We start from the raw sequence: 17,607 nt of genomic DNA, 5'->3' as shown, positions 1-17,607 counted from the left end.
CTCGGCCGGTGGCTGAGAGGGGAGGGAGGGGGTGGAAATAGCGGAGCATTTTAGCCTCCTTTTCAAACACACTCTAGAGAGAAATGTACAATGCTTACAGGACACTGGGTTGTCGAGTGCTTCTTGAGCATGCTCCCTTAACAGACAATTGTTGCATAAAATCCTTCCAACTAGCCACAAGCACAAGAATGTGGTTGTTTGAGTGCTGTGGTAGGCTCGTCTAGGGTTGGGGCAGCAGTTGCCATTGTGTAGAACAGGGCTATGCTGAAAATGCCTGTTGTAAAAACAATGTGTAAGTTCTGGGCTTTAGTTAGGCGTAAGCTACTTCGTAGAAGCCTTGCTAAAGCTAGCTAGGATGTGCACAGTGGGAACGCTACAGCCGCGAGGCTAGTGCTGCGTTAGCTAGCTAGCAGCTACCCTTGCTAAGGTGCGCTGTCGCAAAGAGAGGCCAGAATGACCAGTTTGGCTACACAGACTATCTGTCTCTATGTACACTCACAGGGCTCTACACACTTATGCACACTGACAATCCAACACACATACAAACACTCACTCCATCATTTGCTCACACACACACATAATATGCGCATACATTTATATTGACTCTACACACCCACTGACATACAATCATCATATATAGTACATTACTGCTACTCTGTTTATCTTATACACCTTACATTGATCCAGTATCCCTGCACATTGTAAATATGGTACTGGAACTGACCCTGTACATAGTATGTTTACTTACGTTATCGTGTTCTTATTTTTATCTCGTGTTTTTGTTCTACCTTGTTATTTTTAGTATTCCATGGTTATTGATTACTGCATTGTTGGGGTTAGAGCTTGCAATAAAGGCATTTCACTGTACTTGTGCATGTGACATTAAAACTTGAAACTCGAGAGGGGCTCACCTCATTCGCCACTCGACCTGTCTGTCTCCAACAGACGCTATGTGATTGGATACTTCGGGCTTATGTACACGCCCAGGCGCATTCCCATAGTGAGACATCGAAACGAGTATTTGAAATAGAACAACGAGTAGTCATGTGAGAACCTTTTATAGAGCTGTCTAGTGGTGTTGTCTGATGTTCGGGCTTTTCCAGCGACGCTGGTGGAGGGATAAATGTGAGGACGGGCTCAATGTAATCAACACATTTTTCTCCCTCCACCAGCCTCCACTGGGCTTTTCAGAGACTCCGTTGTTTATCACTATCCCTCTTCCCAGGTGGTGATGTGGAGGAGCTGAGGTCTACGATGGCTGGCCTGGACCTACACCTGCATGTGCTGATACCCCCATTTCAACGTTGTCGTCGTTACCTCCCAACCCAGCAACCCAACCCCAGGATCTGACCCTGTCTCTGACCCTGTCTCCCCCTCACCCCCCCCAGACCTCCTGGCTCTACCCTGTGCCCATCATGGGAGGATGCCTCTCCAAAAGCAAACCAGGTGACCACCTTCGCCAACCCCGTTTTCCTTCCCTCCTTTAAAATCCTGGAATAATTGGCACTTGTTCTCCAGCATTATATAGGTCATACAAACTCCCCTCCTGACTGACTTTGTAGCATGGCATTTTGTGGAGGATGAATTTTTATGCTCTCAATTGCATTGCCTTCAAAAGGATTACATAGTCAAATATGAATTTCAAATGTATGGCACAACGTAATAATAATAACTTTATTCGTATAGCCCTTTTCAGTACAAGTAACAAAGTGCTTCACATCATCAAATTAAAAGTACAAACAAAGACCGGAGGAAGGAGAATAAAAAAAGATAGCTAGTTAAAATCATACATTTGAAATCCTACATTAAAAGTATCTTTATAGAAGTGTGTCTTCAGTAGGGATTTCAAAAGAGATGCTGAATCTGCAAGCCTGATGTCCTCTGGCAGACCATTCCAAAGTCTAGGGCCCCTAATGGCAAATTCCTGGTCGCCTCTCGTTTTCAACCTAGACTTTAGAATGGTCAACAATGCCCTGCCAGAGGATCTCAGGCTGTGTCCTGCCTCGTAGGGAGATAAAAGATCAGAGTTATAGGATGGAGCTAATAAAGCCTTAAATGTGATTAATACAATTTTAAAATCTATTCTCAAAGTGACTGGTAGCCAATGTAGAGAATCCAAAATAGGTGTGCCATGGTTACATTTCCTGCTGTAGCATTTTTTTTTTTACATGCAACTCGAGCTTCAGGTCAGGGTCAAAGAAGACGTCAACGTTTCTGGCCCTAGGCTTTACATTGGTGGACAAATGAGCAAGGTTATTTACAGTATGGGTTCGAGCAAGGTGAGAGGCAAATAAAACAGCCTCCGATTTCTTATCATTGAAATTTGTCCGACATCCCACATTTGATGTCATTAAGACACTTATGAAGGGTAGCTACGCTGTCTCGGTCACTGGGTCTGATTTGGCTGCATACTGAAGCAGTGAAACTGAAAGTTATGATTGCGGATGTATGGCTGTTTCAAAGCACATCACTGTTTAAATGCAGTCAGCTTGTTGAAAGGGGCAGTAAGTGCTGAAATCAAACACATTACTTATTTTTGTTTTTTTAATCTTTGTTTTTTCTTAAATCTCTGACTTTCAATAGTGCATAGGGAGAGCGATTTTAATTCGTTTTTGTGTTTTTTTAAAACATAATTTTCACAAAAACAACCACCGCAATACCACACTAGGAACTAGTGTGGATAAAGTGTAGGGGATAGGGAACTTGTCTCCAGTACTATAGGGAGATTTTTTTGAGGGTGGTGTGTTGGAATAGATGCCCCTCACTGTGAAAGTCTAATTAGTCAGAGTCTGTAGGAAACAAATGGGCCCCTGAATGGAACCTTGGACACAGCAGTGATGAGCATCAGTATAGGCAACAAAATCAGACACTGAACCAGACAAAAACTGATTTGACACAATGTGAGATAAATACATGTTTTCAATCTGTAAAATACAGTATCACACCATCAGGGTAAAACTTTACATTAGTGCCCTTACTACTCTGTAGTTATTCCTGTAAATACAGATTAACATGTATTGAAATAACTCCTGTATTTATTGTTACACTGTACTTAGGGTTAAAAATTCAATCGTAAAGAGGAACATTGAAGATGATGGTAATTCTCTAAGTGTATTGTCATGTTGCTGCACATTTCAGAAAAACGTGGGCTTAGTCAAAATATTCCAGAATCAGTGAACAGCAGATGTGTTAGTGGGAGCTGAGATGTCATGCACGTGGCCCCTCAATTTGGTCCAATAAAATATTTTAGCATCATATTGTAAACACAGAATTGTTTCTAAGACTAGAAAGTCCATCAGTGCCCACTCAAAAAAGATTCAGCACATGATGCTTCTGAATGAAAAAAATAGTAGGAAGATAAAGAAAAGGGGTGAGTGTGTGAGAAATGGGGATTAAGTGATAGGGGAGATTATACTGCATTCTATGTCGGAGTATCTCTTCCTTCAATGACAAGCAAGGGTATGTTTGTCCCGAGGTGTACAATTCACTCAGTTTTGCTCTTTGATGCATTGGAGAATCTCAGTGGAGAGAAAGGTCCCTTAACTAAGCAGGTAGAATCCAAAAACAAAGCAGTTTGCATTGCTAGAAGAAAAGGTTATATATAGAACTGCAAATCACCCATATTTTTTTTGCAATGTCTATGATGGTAAAAATGACACTTTATACATGTTATTTACAGTATGAAAGTAATGGCTTGGTTACACAGCTACACATCATGGGCAGATAGCCAAAGACTCAGTTAAAGGTAACCGGTTTTAGGACAGAGTCATCTGACATAGTTTGCTAATCATTGACAAATAAAGGAGAAGATGAGTAGAGGACCATAATATACACATTCTATATGATTTTAATGATGATTTAGAAATATTTAACAAATTGCTAATGCACATGAATGGGTTGTGCTGCTTACATAAGATTGATTTAATGAAATAATGATTGAGTTCGTTATTTCATGTTAAATTATGGTGTTACTCTTCATTGTATTTCTATACTGTATATCTCTTATCAAATACATGTGACAATTACTGGACATTTAAAGACGCATCTGATGTTTTAGGAGAGATTCTGACTTCAGCATGGAGCATATGGTTGAGCATCAACTTATGGATTCAGAATGGTCCTGATCTGTGGATGTGATTTTATGCTATTTAAAATCAAAAGAAAGATCATCAAAAAAATATATATCTCTATAGCAAATCTAATGTACAAATTGTGAATTCCTCTTATGTAAGATTCTATAATATCTCTTGTAAAAATAAAGATCCCATATTAGTCTGGGTATGGAGCCTCTCCCCTTTCCTCTCCTGCGATTGCAGTCACTCTCATGATTTTCCAGTGATTTTAATTAAGACTCGCTCAGCAGGTGAACATTCCTGCCAGATTACCATGTAAGAACCGGATGGTCAGCACATTTCTCCAGCCGAAGAGATAAAGCTAGCTGCAGGGAAAACGGGTTACAAAACCATTTCTTCGAATGAAGAAATACAAACCCCAGAGGCAACTGTCATCAAATGCCTCTTGGGCACCTCACAACAAATAAACCCACACATCCACTTAGGCTTATCCCTGTGTGTTATTCAGGAACATATCTAATGCATGGTGTAGTGATCCTAAATATATACTGTATCTGAACAGTCAAAATCATGTTTTTCATGAAATTGGATGATATTTGGATGAAACCAGATCAATGTATGATGATCAAAGTATGAACAGTGACTGTTGCCTCTACGTTGATAAAGTGTGATCATAAAGTTACTGGTCCCCTCCCCCATGTCAAACATTTGGATTCAGGAGGCGGGATTATTAAGGGGATAGTGACATCACTCTAACTTTTTTTTAATACACCAATGGTAACATGATATTCTCGTACCTAATTTAAATGAGTACAGCCCTTGAACCAACGTCAGAGAATGTGTGATTGCAGAGAGGTGTGGTTTATATAGCTATCTGCAAATATAATGAAGTTTACACTATTTGTCTATGGCAAAGATACTTATATGTTTCCTTTTTCATCGGTGTCTGGTGTTAGCTAGTTACTGGCTAGCTAGGTCTTCAGCCAGCATGGAACAAAAACGGGGGGGGGTGTCATTCAAAACTCTGACACAGTTGTCATGTCAACGCAGCCGTCAGTGCTGCTGTGAACCGACCATAACAGACATGCCAAACTGGAGATTATATATAACAAATTGACATCATCGATGCAATGTAAATGTTGTTTGAGTTGCTTTGTGCATCACCAAATTTGCTTGATATGATTTTACTGCAACACTGCTCTCTGCTTCCAAGTTGCTTGACATGGAGCTGTCAGTCAAGCGAGCTCATAAATATAAGCTCTCCTCCCACTCAGCTTGTCTTTTCTGGTAGTACTTCCTGGAAGTTAACTATGAGAGAGAGATACATTTTTCTCAAATTTTGAGCATTTCTATTCCCCAAAAATATTATGGGTGATTCACTACATGGCAAACAGGATGTGGACACCCCTTCAAATTAGTGGATTTGGCTATTTCAGCCACACCCATTGCTGACAGGTGTATAAAATCAAGCATACAGCCATTCAATCTCCATAGACAAGCATTGTCAGTAGAATGGCCCGTACAGAAGAGGTCAGTGACTTTCAATGTGGCACTGTCATAGGATGCCACCTTTCCAACAAGTCAGTTTGTCAAATTTCTGCCCTGCTAGAACTGCCCCGGTCAACTGTAAGTGCTGTTATTGTGAAGTGGAAATGTCTAGGAGCAACAACGGCTTAGCCACGAAGTGGTAGGCCACAAAAGCTCAGAGAACGGGACTGCCAAGTGCTGAAGCGCTTAGTGAGTAGAAATCGGCTGTCCTCTGGAAGCAACGTCAGCACAAGAACTGTGTTTCCATGGCCGAGCAGCCGCACACAAGCCTAAGATCACCATGTGCAATGCCAAGCATCGACTGGAGTGATGTAAAGCTCGCCACCATTGGACTCTGGAGCGATGAATCCCGCTTCACCGTTTGGCAGATGCCAGGAGAAGCTACCTGGGCTGTTTTTCTTGGTTATGGCTAGGCCCCTTAGTTCCAGTGAAGGGAAATCTTAACACTACAGCATACAATTAAATTCTAGATGATTCTGTGCTTCCAACTTTTTGGCAACAGTTTGGGGAAGGCTCCTTTCCTGTTTCAGCATGACAATTCTCCCGTGCACAAAGCGAGGTTCATACAGAAATGTTTTGTCAATTGGTGTGCTTCCAGCATGACTGGCCTGCACAGAGCCCTGACCTCAACCCTATCGAACACTTTTGGGATGAGTTGGAACGCCGACTGTGAGCCAGGCCTAATCGCCCAACATCAGTGCCCGACCTCACTAATGCTCTTGTGGCTGAATGGAAGCAAGTCCCCACAGCAATGTTCCAACATCTAATGGAAAGCCTTCCCAGAAGAGTGGACGCTGTTATAGCAGGGGGGTCCAACTCCATATTAATGCTCATGATTTTGCAATGAGATGTTCGACGACCAGGTGTCCACATACTTTTGGCCATGTAGTGTATTTTAGTCACTCAAAAGGGTATTTTACAGGGAATTCAGAATGACTGTTCTGGACCTTTTGTCACAAAGCAGGTTGTCACACAGCAAAATCATTTTCATGGTCAAGTCAGTTTCATTCGATACAGAACCCCTTCTCCATTGGGAGTCTACTGGGTATGGTAATCAAATGAAAAATGAATATGAATATCAGGGGTGGCTGGTGACTTAAAGGTTGAGGAGGATGATGTGGGTGAAAATGATGAACTGTACCGTATGATAAGAATAAAAACAAGTGACTGGGCGAAGATCAGCCTGAAAAGTGTGTCATATGGTCTGTCATGCAGTTGAGGTGAAAGTGGAGCTTACCCTCTTGGAGAAAGAAAAGGAAGCAGATGTGATGTCACCCAATGGAAAGGCAAGCCCCTTCTCTGACTGCAGGCCCAACGGAGCGCTGGGACACTGCTCCGACGAGGACGCCGCTGCCGCCCCCCTTAGGCTCTACAAACCCCGCGACTACGTGGAGGCCTCAGTGTGTCATGTCAAGGACATGGAAAATGGACAGTAAGGCCAAACAAAAGACAACATATTAGAAGGTCAATCACCTGGAATTGTTATGGCTGCAACCAGTACTTTTTTGCACTCAGATATTTTCTCTCTTCCTGTGTGTGTGTGTGTGTGTATGCTCTTATCCCTGCGTAGGATGCGAGAGGTTGATTTGGGAAGTGGCAGAGCGCTGCTCATCAAAGAACATGGAGAGTTTTCTGCCATTGGGCACAAGTGTCCACATTATGGGGCACCGCTGGTCAAAGGTGAGTCCGGTTCTGCATTGTGTTTGCTTTTTTGATGGAATATAGGTATGGTATCTTTTTGCTGTCTTCTGTTATAAACAAGCTCTGAGATGGATTGGTGTATGATACAGTGTAATACATATCTTTGTGTGTTGCAGGTGTCTTGTCCAAAGGGCACGTGCGTTGCCCCTGGCACGGAGCTTGTTTCAACATCGCTACAGGAGACATTGAGGACTTTCCTGGGCTGGACAGCCTGCCCACCTTCCAGGTGACCTTCCTCGTTCGGTTCGCCGTGCCATTCACATTCCCTGCCTTCACATACTGTCTCTAAGCAACGTCAAAACCGTGTACACATCGCTCATGTCTGTTTGCTTCAGGTCCGAGTTGAAAAGGACAAGGTGATAATTCGCGCTAATAAACAGGTAAAGATATTCTGGGACGATCTAGAACAGATCATTGTTCTAAATCAACTGATTCCCCTTTGTTGACCTGGCAAACATTTTCATCTTCCAGGATCTTCAGTCACAGAAGAGGTCAAAGGCCATGGCCCGATGTTCAGCAGTCATTAACTCCAGCACTGGCTTCAGCCACATCCTCATCGTTGGATCAGGTGAGTTGGCCATTGAGCATCTCCTTGCACTCACACACCGCTGGCAAATAGAAGTCTGTTCAAACTGTCGACTAGGACTGGAACCATCTGTGTTTGGTTCATTATAGGTCCTGAGTATTCCAAAAAAGGATAGATGGCAGCTCCCAAACATTACCGCAACAACCAGGTTTTTAGGTGTTGGTTAGTGTTGCAAAGCTACCGGTAATTTACCAACATTTTTGGTAATTAACAGAAGATCTATGGCAATTTATTGTAACTTTGATAATTTATACGAATAACTTTCCAAAAATGTATTCATATACAGTATTCATTTATTATATCTGTGTCAATATTGTCCATGAGTTTCTAGTAGATAGACCATATGGTTCAAGAGAAGATAGCCTAATTAATGAAAAAAGCATCAACAATGGCATTATTTTCAATTAACTCTACAACTCTTCCAACTATCGACTTCTTTCACAACTGCCACCAGGTTGAACCCAGAACAGTGGCAACAAATACGTATTGACATAGTAAAATAAATACAAGTTTGTAAAACAATATATAAATGATATTTCATGCTGAAACCCTCATATTAAACACCCAATGGTATTCACTAAGTTAATGGTTTATTTTTGGGATAATATTTTACAGCTTTGTCATTCTGTTTTTTATTTTAAAATCCTCTTGTTAAATTATTTAATATACTCTGAGTGTACAAAACATGAAGACATCTTTCCATGACTGACCAGGTGAATCCAGGTGACAGCTATGATCCCTTATTGATGATCCACTTCAATCAGTGTCGATGAAGGGGAGGAGACAGGTTAAAGAAGGATTTTTTTATGACTTGAGACATGGATTATGTCCAGTATGTGTGCCATTCAGAGGGTGAATGGGCAAGACAAAATATTTAAGTGCCTTTCAACGGGGTATGGTAGTAGGTGCCAGCTGCACCGGTTTGAGTGTGTCAAGAATTGCAACCCAAAGGACATCCAGCCAATTTGGCACAATTGTGGAAATCATTGGAGTCAACATGGGCCAGCATCCCTGTGGAAAGCTTTCGACACCTCCTAGAGTCCATGCCCCGACGAATTGAGGCTGTTCTGAGGGCAAAAGGGGGTGCAACTCAATATTAGGAAGGTGTTCCTAATGTTTTGTGCACTCAGTGTATTTTACATGTGATAAGGCCACACAGAGGGACAGAGATAAATACAGAGACTTGTGATAATCTGAAGTACCCAAAAGGGCCACTAGATGTCTTGTGATAGATTACATAAAATCCTTGAAAGATACCAAAATTCTGGTAGTTTACTGGTAAACGTAGAAAGTTTCCAGTAATTTACCCTCCCTTTGCAACCCTATTCATGGTTATCGTTTTAAATTTTTTTAAACATATTTTACTGTATGCTCTTTGGCAAAGTTTTGTTTATGTTTACACCGCTCTAAGATTGTCTGGTATCTTAATCCACGCTCCGATTCACTATTATTTTTTTCTCTCAATAGTTCTGGTAAACGGAGCATGGGTTCAGTTCGGATAGCAAGGATCTAAGATCCTACATAGACGTTAAACTAGCGTCTTGTGTCTCCAGGTCCAGCAGGGCTGGTGTGCGCTGAGACGTTGAGACAGGAAGGCTTCACCGATCGCATTGTCATGTGCACCATGGACAAATACCCACCCTATGACAGGCCTAAACTGAGTAAGGTTTGTACAGAGATCCAGAACACACCACATAGACTACACAAGGACTATCCCCATAAAGACTTAGTGTCCATGAGGATTCTTCTGGATACAAACATTGTTGAAATTGTTGATCGAAGGTCAACCAGTTATGCCCTACTGTGTTTCATAGTAGATTATATATTCTTCCCAGAGATGTCCAAAATACTTGCCATTTTGTTATTGCTAGTATTAACCCATCCTGAACCCATCTTTAGCCTGTAATCTTGGGATAATATTGGTCCTGGCCAATGTTGACATTTGGCCATGATATCTATGGGAAAACGGTTTGCTGACATTGCGATTTAAATTGGGATAATGTTGAAAACGAAACCAACAAGTGAATGTTGCATTAGCATCATAAAAGTGCTATTTCTTCAATGAACTTCATCTATAACATTTCAACTTAACAAACGTCACCCCATAAAATCCAGTCTGTGGTGTACTGTAACTAACTGTCTCCCCCTCAGTCCTTAGAGAGCACAGCAGAGCAGCTCCAGCTGCGCTCCATAGACTTCCTCCAAGCCCATGACATCGAGCTGCTCACGGAGAAGGAGGTGAGACCTGAAACACTGATTATATAGGCTACATTTGAATCCATGTTAAGTAGGGAGTTTTGAAATGGAGTGGCTACCTGAACATCTTCCAATAAGAAGATTTGAGTTTTCTGTTGCAAAACTTTTAGTTCGGTGTGCCCTAATGAACACATCCCCTTGGTGACACCCATGTTCTCTTTCTAACTGTGATGTTTGGATGTCATAGGCTGTGGCAGTGGACGTCAAGACGAAGGCTGTGACTTTTCAAGACGGCTCTAGGATGGAATACAGGAAACTTTTCATTGCCACAGGAAGCAAGTGAGGAGTGACCGGAAATAGTCTTTGGTTGAATGCAATAAAATGGAATTAAATTCTGTTGTAATTGATATGACCAGTTTTGACATAACTCATTGTTCTATTGACACTGATATACCACTGTTCTTTGTCTTTTGTAAGACCCAAGCCAATGAACTATAAAGGCCAGGACGTTAGGAATGTGTTTCACCTCAGGACCCCTGAAGATGCTAATAACGTAGCCAGGTTGGCCAACAACAAAAATGCTGTGATTGTGGGAACATCATTTGTTGGTGAGAGAGATGACAGACATGCAGTAGATGTAAATTCACATATGTCGATTTTTTATAAAGGGTTGATGAAGGCTACGTTAAGCCTTAAAAGTTGTAGCTTGTGGAATCTTTGTATTTATAGTAGTACTGTAATTTGTAGCACTTCTATGTGTGAATGAGTAATCATCAGTGTTCTGCGTTAGGTATGGAGGTGGCTGCTGCTCTCACTGACAAGGCCCACTCTGTCTCCATCATTGGGATAGAAGCAGTCCCTTTCCGGAAAGCTCTGGGGGAGAAAGTAGGGAAAGCCATAATGAAGGTAGGGACCCGCCCCTGGGAAATCGGCCCTACTACCTCTAGAGCACCTTCATCATCTACACATAGAAACATATACTGTAAATGTGAATCATGTTCGTTGGGCTCAATGCACCAGGCGCCAAAAGGGAATATGTCTAGTACAGTATATTCTTATCGGTGCTCATGCACTTATTTAGACAATCAGGTATATATTGTCCATTTTTAATCCTGTTTTTTTCAAGGGAGGGTATACCGGGTGTATACCCTGGTGCACGGCCATGTGTGGGTAGGGCGTCCGTACACCCTGGTGATGAAACACTGCATGATTCCCTGCTGATAAGACACAGCAGAGGGAGACTGTGGAAACAGTCATGCCTTGTACCATAATACATAGTGTCAATAATCCGTTATGAAGAGGGTATTTATAGGAAGAGTTGCCGCCTCATCGCCAGTTAAGCTCAACTCTTTGAGAAGTAGCTTTGATCTTATGAACCTTAACCCAGTGCTCTCTCTCTGTCTGTCTGTCGGTCTGTCTTTTCAGCTGTTTGAGACGAACAGGGTGAAGTTCTACATGTTGAATGAAGTGTCGGAGATGGTTGGCCATCATGGACAGGTATTCCGAAAGTGAGAGAAACAGCATGACATTATGCACAGTTGGCTCTCTCCTTCCTTCTCACTGCTGGCCAGCCAAGACCATTTTCAGGCTTCGCCTAGATTCTCTACCATGGATTTCGCTATGGTGGAAACTGCCTCTTTGCGAATGACACACAAATCTATGAGAGGAAGTGTGCAAGTATACACTTGGGGAGAAGAGGAGAATGGGTATCCAGCCATTAAACGCTAATGAATGGGTGTGATTGACCCAAGTAGAGTGCCAACAAACAAAGGATAAGCAGCCCAGATAACTACCAGTTACAACCTCCATTTGAAGTGTGACTCAGTAAAAGAAGTGTGTGCCAATACTGGTTTTGCAAAAAAAAAGAAACTTTGTACTCAAGAAGGAAAGTAGCAGAACTGCAGGTAATCTAGTGGTAATATTACGTGTGTGTTGCCTCACTGTTTTTGTCAATGTTTTTTTGTTTTATGTTCCACAGTTGAAAGAGGTGGTTCTGAAGAGTGGGAAAGTACTAAGGGCGGACGTGTGTATTATTGGCACAGGTGAGGCGGCTAGCTCAGAGACACAAACGCTCGTTCCGCAATAGCCTCAACTTTAGCACACTCGCTCATTTCAGGGGTTGTGCAGGAGTGTAATGTAGAGTTCAACAAACTCAACCACTAATGTTACTCTGATTCCTGGTGGTGAATGAATGGTGGTCGATGTCTCTTCAACCTGCAGGGTCAGGCCCAGCCACTGGATTCCTGAAACAGAGCGGAGTTCACATGGATTCCAAGGGTTTCGTCCCCGTCAACAAGGTAGAAGCAACAATGATGACGCACAACAATTCTAATGACGCAAACATACTTTGAATGCACTCATTTCATTCAAACAATTAATTTCAGTGCCACTCTATTGCAATGATGTACAAGTGTTGCTGGATCATTTGTAGAGCTAGAGCTGTGAGTTTTTCGTCAGTTGCCTAATTTGTCAGGTGGCTTGTCTAGTATGAGATCCTCCTGATTTCCACATTGGCTCCTGTATTCCTCTGGATAACCCTCTAACCCTCAGACAATGCAGACTAACATTGATGGTGTCTATGCCGGAGGAGACATTGTGACGTTTCCTTTTCCGGGGCGGAGCAATAAGAAAGTGAACATCCCACACTGGCAAATGGCCCATGTGCACGGTAAGTGTTCATTGTTGTGTTAATAAAGTGTTAAAGGAAACAATGATTTCTGTATTTTGAAAGTTACATATCTTGAAAACTTGATTGCTGACAAGCAAAACATTTTGAGACTATGTCAACAATGGACAAAATGAAACAAATACCAAAAGATCATTTTGGGGTAGAATTTTCACATTTCCCCCTAAAGCAGGGGTGGGCAATTCCAGTCACCGAGGGCCTGATTGGTACCACAGTTTTGCCCCAGCTAACACACCTGACTCCAATAATCACCTAATCGTGGTCTTCAGTTTAGAATGCAATTTGATTAATCAGCTGTGTTTGCTAGGGATGGAGAAAAAGTGTGACACCAATCAGGCCCTGGATGACTGGAGTTGCCCACCCCTGCCCTAAAGGGTCAAACACTCAGCTGCGTATCTGGGGCTTGATTTGCTGGGGATGGTTTTTATGGGACCTTTTTCTATTTGTTTGTGATTGACAGGGAGAGTGGCAGCGCTCGGCATGATGGGAAGACCCACTGAGATCAAAACGGTGCCCTATTTCTGGTCGGCCATGTTTGGGAAAAGCCTACGCTACGCAGGTGAACAGAGTCTCATTCCACAAGTAATATCATTTAATACAGGTAGAGTCATTTAGCAGATTTTATCCAAAGCACATGGCAGAACTGTCAAATGTGACAGTTGCACATCTACTTAGTATATGTGGCCTGTGCATGTTTCAAAACCTCAACCATGGTGTTGCCAGCACCATGCTCAGTCTAACCCACTGAACCATTGGAAACTTTTTTTTTTCTTCACATAGTTATACAGGTGTTGTTCATGTACTGTATTCATTGTTTGGGAAGCGTTAAATTGGGACTGAATAGGTGGGGGGAAAAGTAATCTGCAAATAGTGAGTTGGTAAGACTACTACCAATGCTTTCCTCCAAATGCCTCTGTTGAGATTGTAGCGCCAGTACTGCCACCTAGCTGTGAGGTCAGACAACTGAGGCTTTTCAGTCATTTTAGGATTTAGAAGTAGGCCATCGTGATAGGTGTGGTGGTGGTGTGGCACTCTGTTTACAGACCTAAAGTGTATCTATTCTATCACCAAGGTTACGGGGAGGGCTTTGACGATGTCGTCATCCAAGGGGACGTGGACGAACTAAAGTTTGTGGCCTTTTACACCAGGTATGTGTCCAAACACCATCATGGCTATCTACTGAGATGCTTTCAGCCATCAGTCCTGGTTGTTTTGTAAAGTAAATCCTCTGGGGTTTTTTTTGTCGTCATGTTTAGTTCTTATATAATCCAGTAGAGTTCATCCTTACCACAGAATTAACTCCATTTAAACCTAGTTTGTTGTCTAAAAGTTGTTCGGGGGGTATCTCTCCCACCTATAGGAGTGAGGAGGTGGTTGCCGTTGCCAGCATGAACTATGACCCCATTGTATCCCGTGTGGCAGAGGTCTTAGGGTCCGGAAAGACGATTAGAAAGCGAGATGTGGAGTAAGTGCATGTCTATGCTCCTCTACAAATGTTACCAAATGATGTGTGATAACTGTGAAAGACATTTTCCTGTGTTAATAAGCAGAGGAGGGTTTACATACATGTGCCAGTGGGTGTCTGTCCGTTTTAAGATGTGTACTGCAATGCTTTACTGTAAACACTTACTTTCTCTAATGTTGATCTTTCATTTTTTAATTGTGCACTCATACAAAATGAAGGCTGTTAACCCGACAACGCAAGTACGAAATCTAAGAGGCATGCCTTTCTCAATCTCTCCACTAACAATCCCCTAGTGTGAAACACTGTCAGAACACACAACAATCAGCCTCGGCATGCTTATTCTATACATGCAGTTCAGTTCCAGCCTTACACTCTTGTTTTCTGTTGTTCAGAGCCTAGACTACATTATCCACGTCATTCTTGTTTAAACTGCATAATATGCACTCTGAGTGATGTTTTTTGTTTTGTTTCCTCCGCATTGCAGGACAGGGGACATGTCTTGGTTGATAGACAAAGGGTCGCAGTGAGCGAACCTCCACGTCTCAGGCTCTCCGTGCGTCTGGGGTCTGTTGGACACTAGAATATGGACACGTTTGGTGCTGGTGAGATGCCGTGCAGCCATACTGTGGACATACAGCAGCAGACCCCTGTCTGGGACTGTTGGAGTCACTCCCCTGGAATCGAGACTGAGATGGTTCTACAGAGAACGTCTACGGTGATGGATTACATACTGTATTCTTACCAATAACATGAGCCATACACGGTTTTAACACGCTCCAATGCCGTAATGGCAGAGCTGTGTGCTCATGGCTATGTTCTGCGATTTCACAGTAAAGCAATCCTGGATGCAGTCTCTGTGCTTCTGCATGATGCATCTACCTGTACACTTTGTTTATAAAGGGCCGGAGAGGGGTGTTGAATTTTTTTGTATATGCAACTTTGTATATAGTTATAATCCTCAATACACTGTAACAAAACCGGGCTGTACAATTTTAAACTGGAGTTTTCTAAGGTTGAGATCAAACTAATTTAGTTGAGTATGCTCATGTGGGCTAAAACAGACCATGTAGAGTATCTGGTAGTTGAAATAATAGGATTTCTTATCGATTGTTCAGCCCCAATTTATAGAAGCAAAGACATTGTTACCTATCGAAGTCACACAAAAACAACGCTTAGGTTTGTCAGCTTTGCATTTAGACCTTCAACTGCAATGTTTGCCTCAACCATGCAAATATCATAAGATAAACTACACATAATCCGTAGTTGCAGCAATTGAATGTCCCTTTCCCCACCTGAAGCGTACATGCACGCGCACATGAAATCCTCACAATATGATTACAAATCATTCTTTTAAGGAATACAATGCATCCCTTCTTATTGGTGGTGACCTTTGTTGCCTTGCTCATACAGATGCAGGATCTTAATTTGATACATTTTTAGTTAGGGCAAATCAAGTCAAACGTTTAAGTGGAAATGTAAAACTTTTAGACGCCTTTTTAAAAATGGAATACACTAGCTACAGGTTTGCATTTCCTGCATCCGGGTGATCAAATTAAGATACTACATCTGTAGATTGCACAAACGAGAAATTGAAATGTACTTTAATCTATGTTAATGCTTGCGCAATAGAAAAGGTATGTCTGTGCTTTCTAACAAAACTTAAGTGACTGTTGTTCTTTTAGATATGGTCACGTAACATTTGCTGAAGGCTATGAATGCTCTTTGTTACTAACTCAGGGAACTGAAGTTCGAGGCCTTGTCACATTGGGGTTGGTCCTGTTGCAAAAAAATATATTAACTTGTTGCTTTTATTTTCTTACCATATATTGGTTCTCTGTATTTGAAGAGGTCTTGTTTTCAGAACTTGCTTATCATTTCCTTAGATGTGTAGAGGAGGAAGTATTCCCATCTCCATTTTGGCATGTTGACGATTCCAAAGTACTTGAGCCCTGAGGTGAAAAACAAGACCACATTTTAAAAGACATTCTTCATACAGAGAAGCTTAAATGGTAGTTTTTTTTTTTTTATAATGGAAACTTTGAAATAAAAGTCTTCAACAATGTTTCCTGTTCTGCTATCAGTATGTATTGGAATTAAAGCTATATTATCTTTTATAAAAGACAACGACACAAAGCCCTTTACAAGAATGACAAAAGAGGATCTTTTTACACAGCAAATTAGATACCTAGTGTTGATTTTTCAGTGTAACATTTCTAGTATTGATTCAGGTGTTTCATTCACTCTGTGTGGTGTTAAAACAAAACCACGACCATCATTATATTTCCCAGAATGCTCTATTGCAGGTACAGTATTTTTGGGGGAATTGTCAGTTTCAATATCAATTTTTTGCATGTACATTTGATTCATTAATTTTATGCTACTTAAATATAAATAACATACGTTTTTCTAAACTAATCCAATCGGTTCCTTGGACTTTTACACCCGTCACTGAAATGGTTGTTCCTGTTAAGATGGTTTGGGTAGTCTTTTGGGCCACCTTAGTCTAATCAACCCAGCAGTAATTCTAAATGCAGGTTGTGGGTAATACAAATTCTAAATGTTGGCTATCCCCACTCGGGCTGGATTCCAGTAGGAATTACACATCACTTTTCAAGCCAGCATAATGTGACTTGCAGGGCTGATGTGCCCTGTAAACTTGTGATGTTATGGTTGATACCAAAGCTCCAAGGCATGCGTCAAAATTGCTAACGCCTTGATCACACCGACAGTGTCGTTGCACTAAAAGGTACGCGGCATCATCTGGATATATTTGTAACAAAAGTTAAACGTTTACCTTCTGCTACCATTTCTGTCTAGCAGTCTATGCATACAATTTGACTCATACTTCGATAAATCAAACGTATGCACCACACAGAACGCACAGCAACTGCCTCTGCAAAGCAATGCTGCAAGCCAAATGCAATGTTCCATTGGAAATGAATGTACTTCTGGTGTACCAAAATGCAATTCGCTGTCGGTGTGATCAAGGCATTACTTCAAGAAGTGTGCATCACTTTATCAGAAGTACGTCATCAATGACATCCGAAGCCTCATTTGATCACGTGCTTCTTCAAACAGTGTTTTGCACTGATTGGTTCAGGCGCTTTCTTAGAGTCCAAGCTGCTTTCAATCACCGACCGCTACTGAACACCGTACTTACAAATATAGTTAGGATTTTGTACAATAAGGCACCTCGGGAGTTTGTGGTATAATGGCCATATACCACACCCCATAGTGCCTTATTGCTTAATTAAGCATCCCAAATAATGCCATCGATTACATTTTTGAAAAATAGTAAACTTGAAGGCAAAAAGAGAAGCATGATGCGAACCTGGTTATAGGCTACTAAAGA

General features: G+C 41.7%; 1 protein-coding gene and 1 pseudogene across 1 annotated transcript; both read left to right on the top strand.

Annotated features, from left to right (window-relative positions):
- Positions 1–1,350, top strand: part of LOC120063532 — a 32,697-nt pseudogene extending 31,347 nt beyond the window's left edge.
- LOC120063067 (apoptosis-inducing factor 3) lies at positions 1,239–16,300 on the top strand. Its single transcript, XM_039013194.1, has 19 exons — positions 1,239–1,446; positions 6,837–7,053; positions 7,192–7,301; positions 7,439–7,548; positions 7,658–7,702; positions 7,794–7,890; positions 9,462–9,574; positions 10,060–10,146; positions 10,352–10,443; positions 10,582–10,712; positions 10,895–11,010; positions 11,530–11,601; positions 12,083–12,146; positions 12,325–12,401; positions 12,655–12,772; positions 13,251–13,349; positions 13,863–13,938; positions 14,151–14,255; positions 14,740–16,300. Exons 1-19 carry the CDS (start codon positions 1,416–1,418, stop codon positions 14,780–14,782), a joined length of 1,803 nt encoding a protein of 600 aa, XP_038869122.1. The 5' UTR covers positions 1,239–1,415; the 3' UTR covers positions 14,783–16,300.
- The last annotated feature ends 1,307 nt before the right edge of the window (positions 16,301–17,607 follow it).

The sequence above is a fragment of the Salvelinus namaycush genome, chromosome 18 (genome assembly GCF_016432855.1).
Source record: "Salvelinus namaycush isolate Seneca chromosome 18, SaNama_1.0, whole genome shotgun sequence".
Classification (NCBI taxonomy): Eukaryota; Metazoa; Chordata; class Actinopteri; order Salmoniformes; family Salmonidae; genus Salvelinus; species Salvelinus namaycush.
This window is presented reverse-complemented; position numbering and strand designations above follow the sequence as displayed.

What these genes read in the sequence shown, in the direction of transcription:
- LOC120063067 (XM_039013194.1), top strand. Translation starts at nt 1,416, where the DNA reads ATGGGAGGATGCCTCTCCAAAAGCAAACCAG. An exon ending in CCTCTCCAAAAGCAAACCAG is followed by an intron (nt 1,447 to 6,836) that starts GTGACCACCTTC and finishes TCTGTCATGCAG; the next exon opens with TTGAGGTGAAAGTGGAGCTT. An exon ending in GAAAAGCCTACGCTACGCAG is followed by an intron (nt 13,350 to 13,862) that starts GTGAACAGAGTC and finishes TCTATCACCAAG; the next exon opens with GTTACGGGGAGGGCTTTGAC.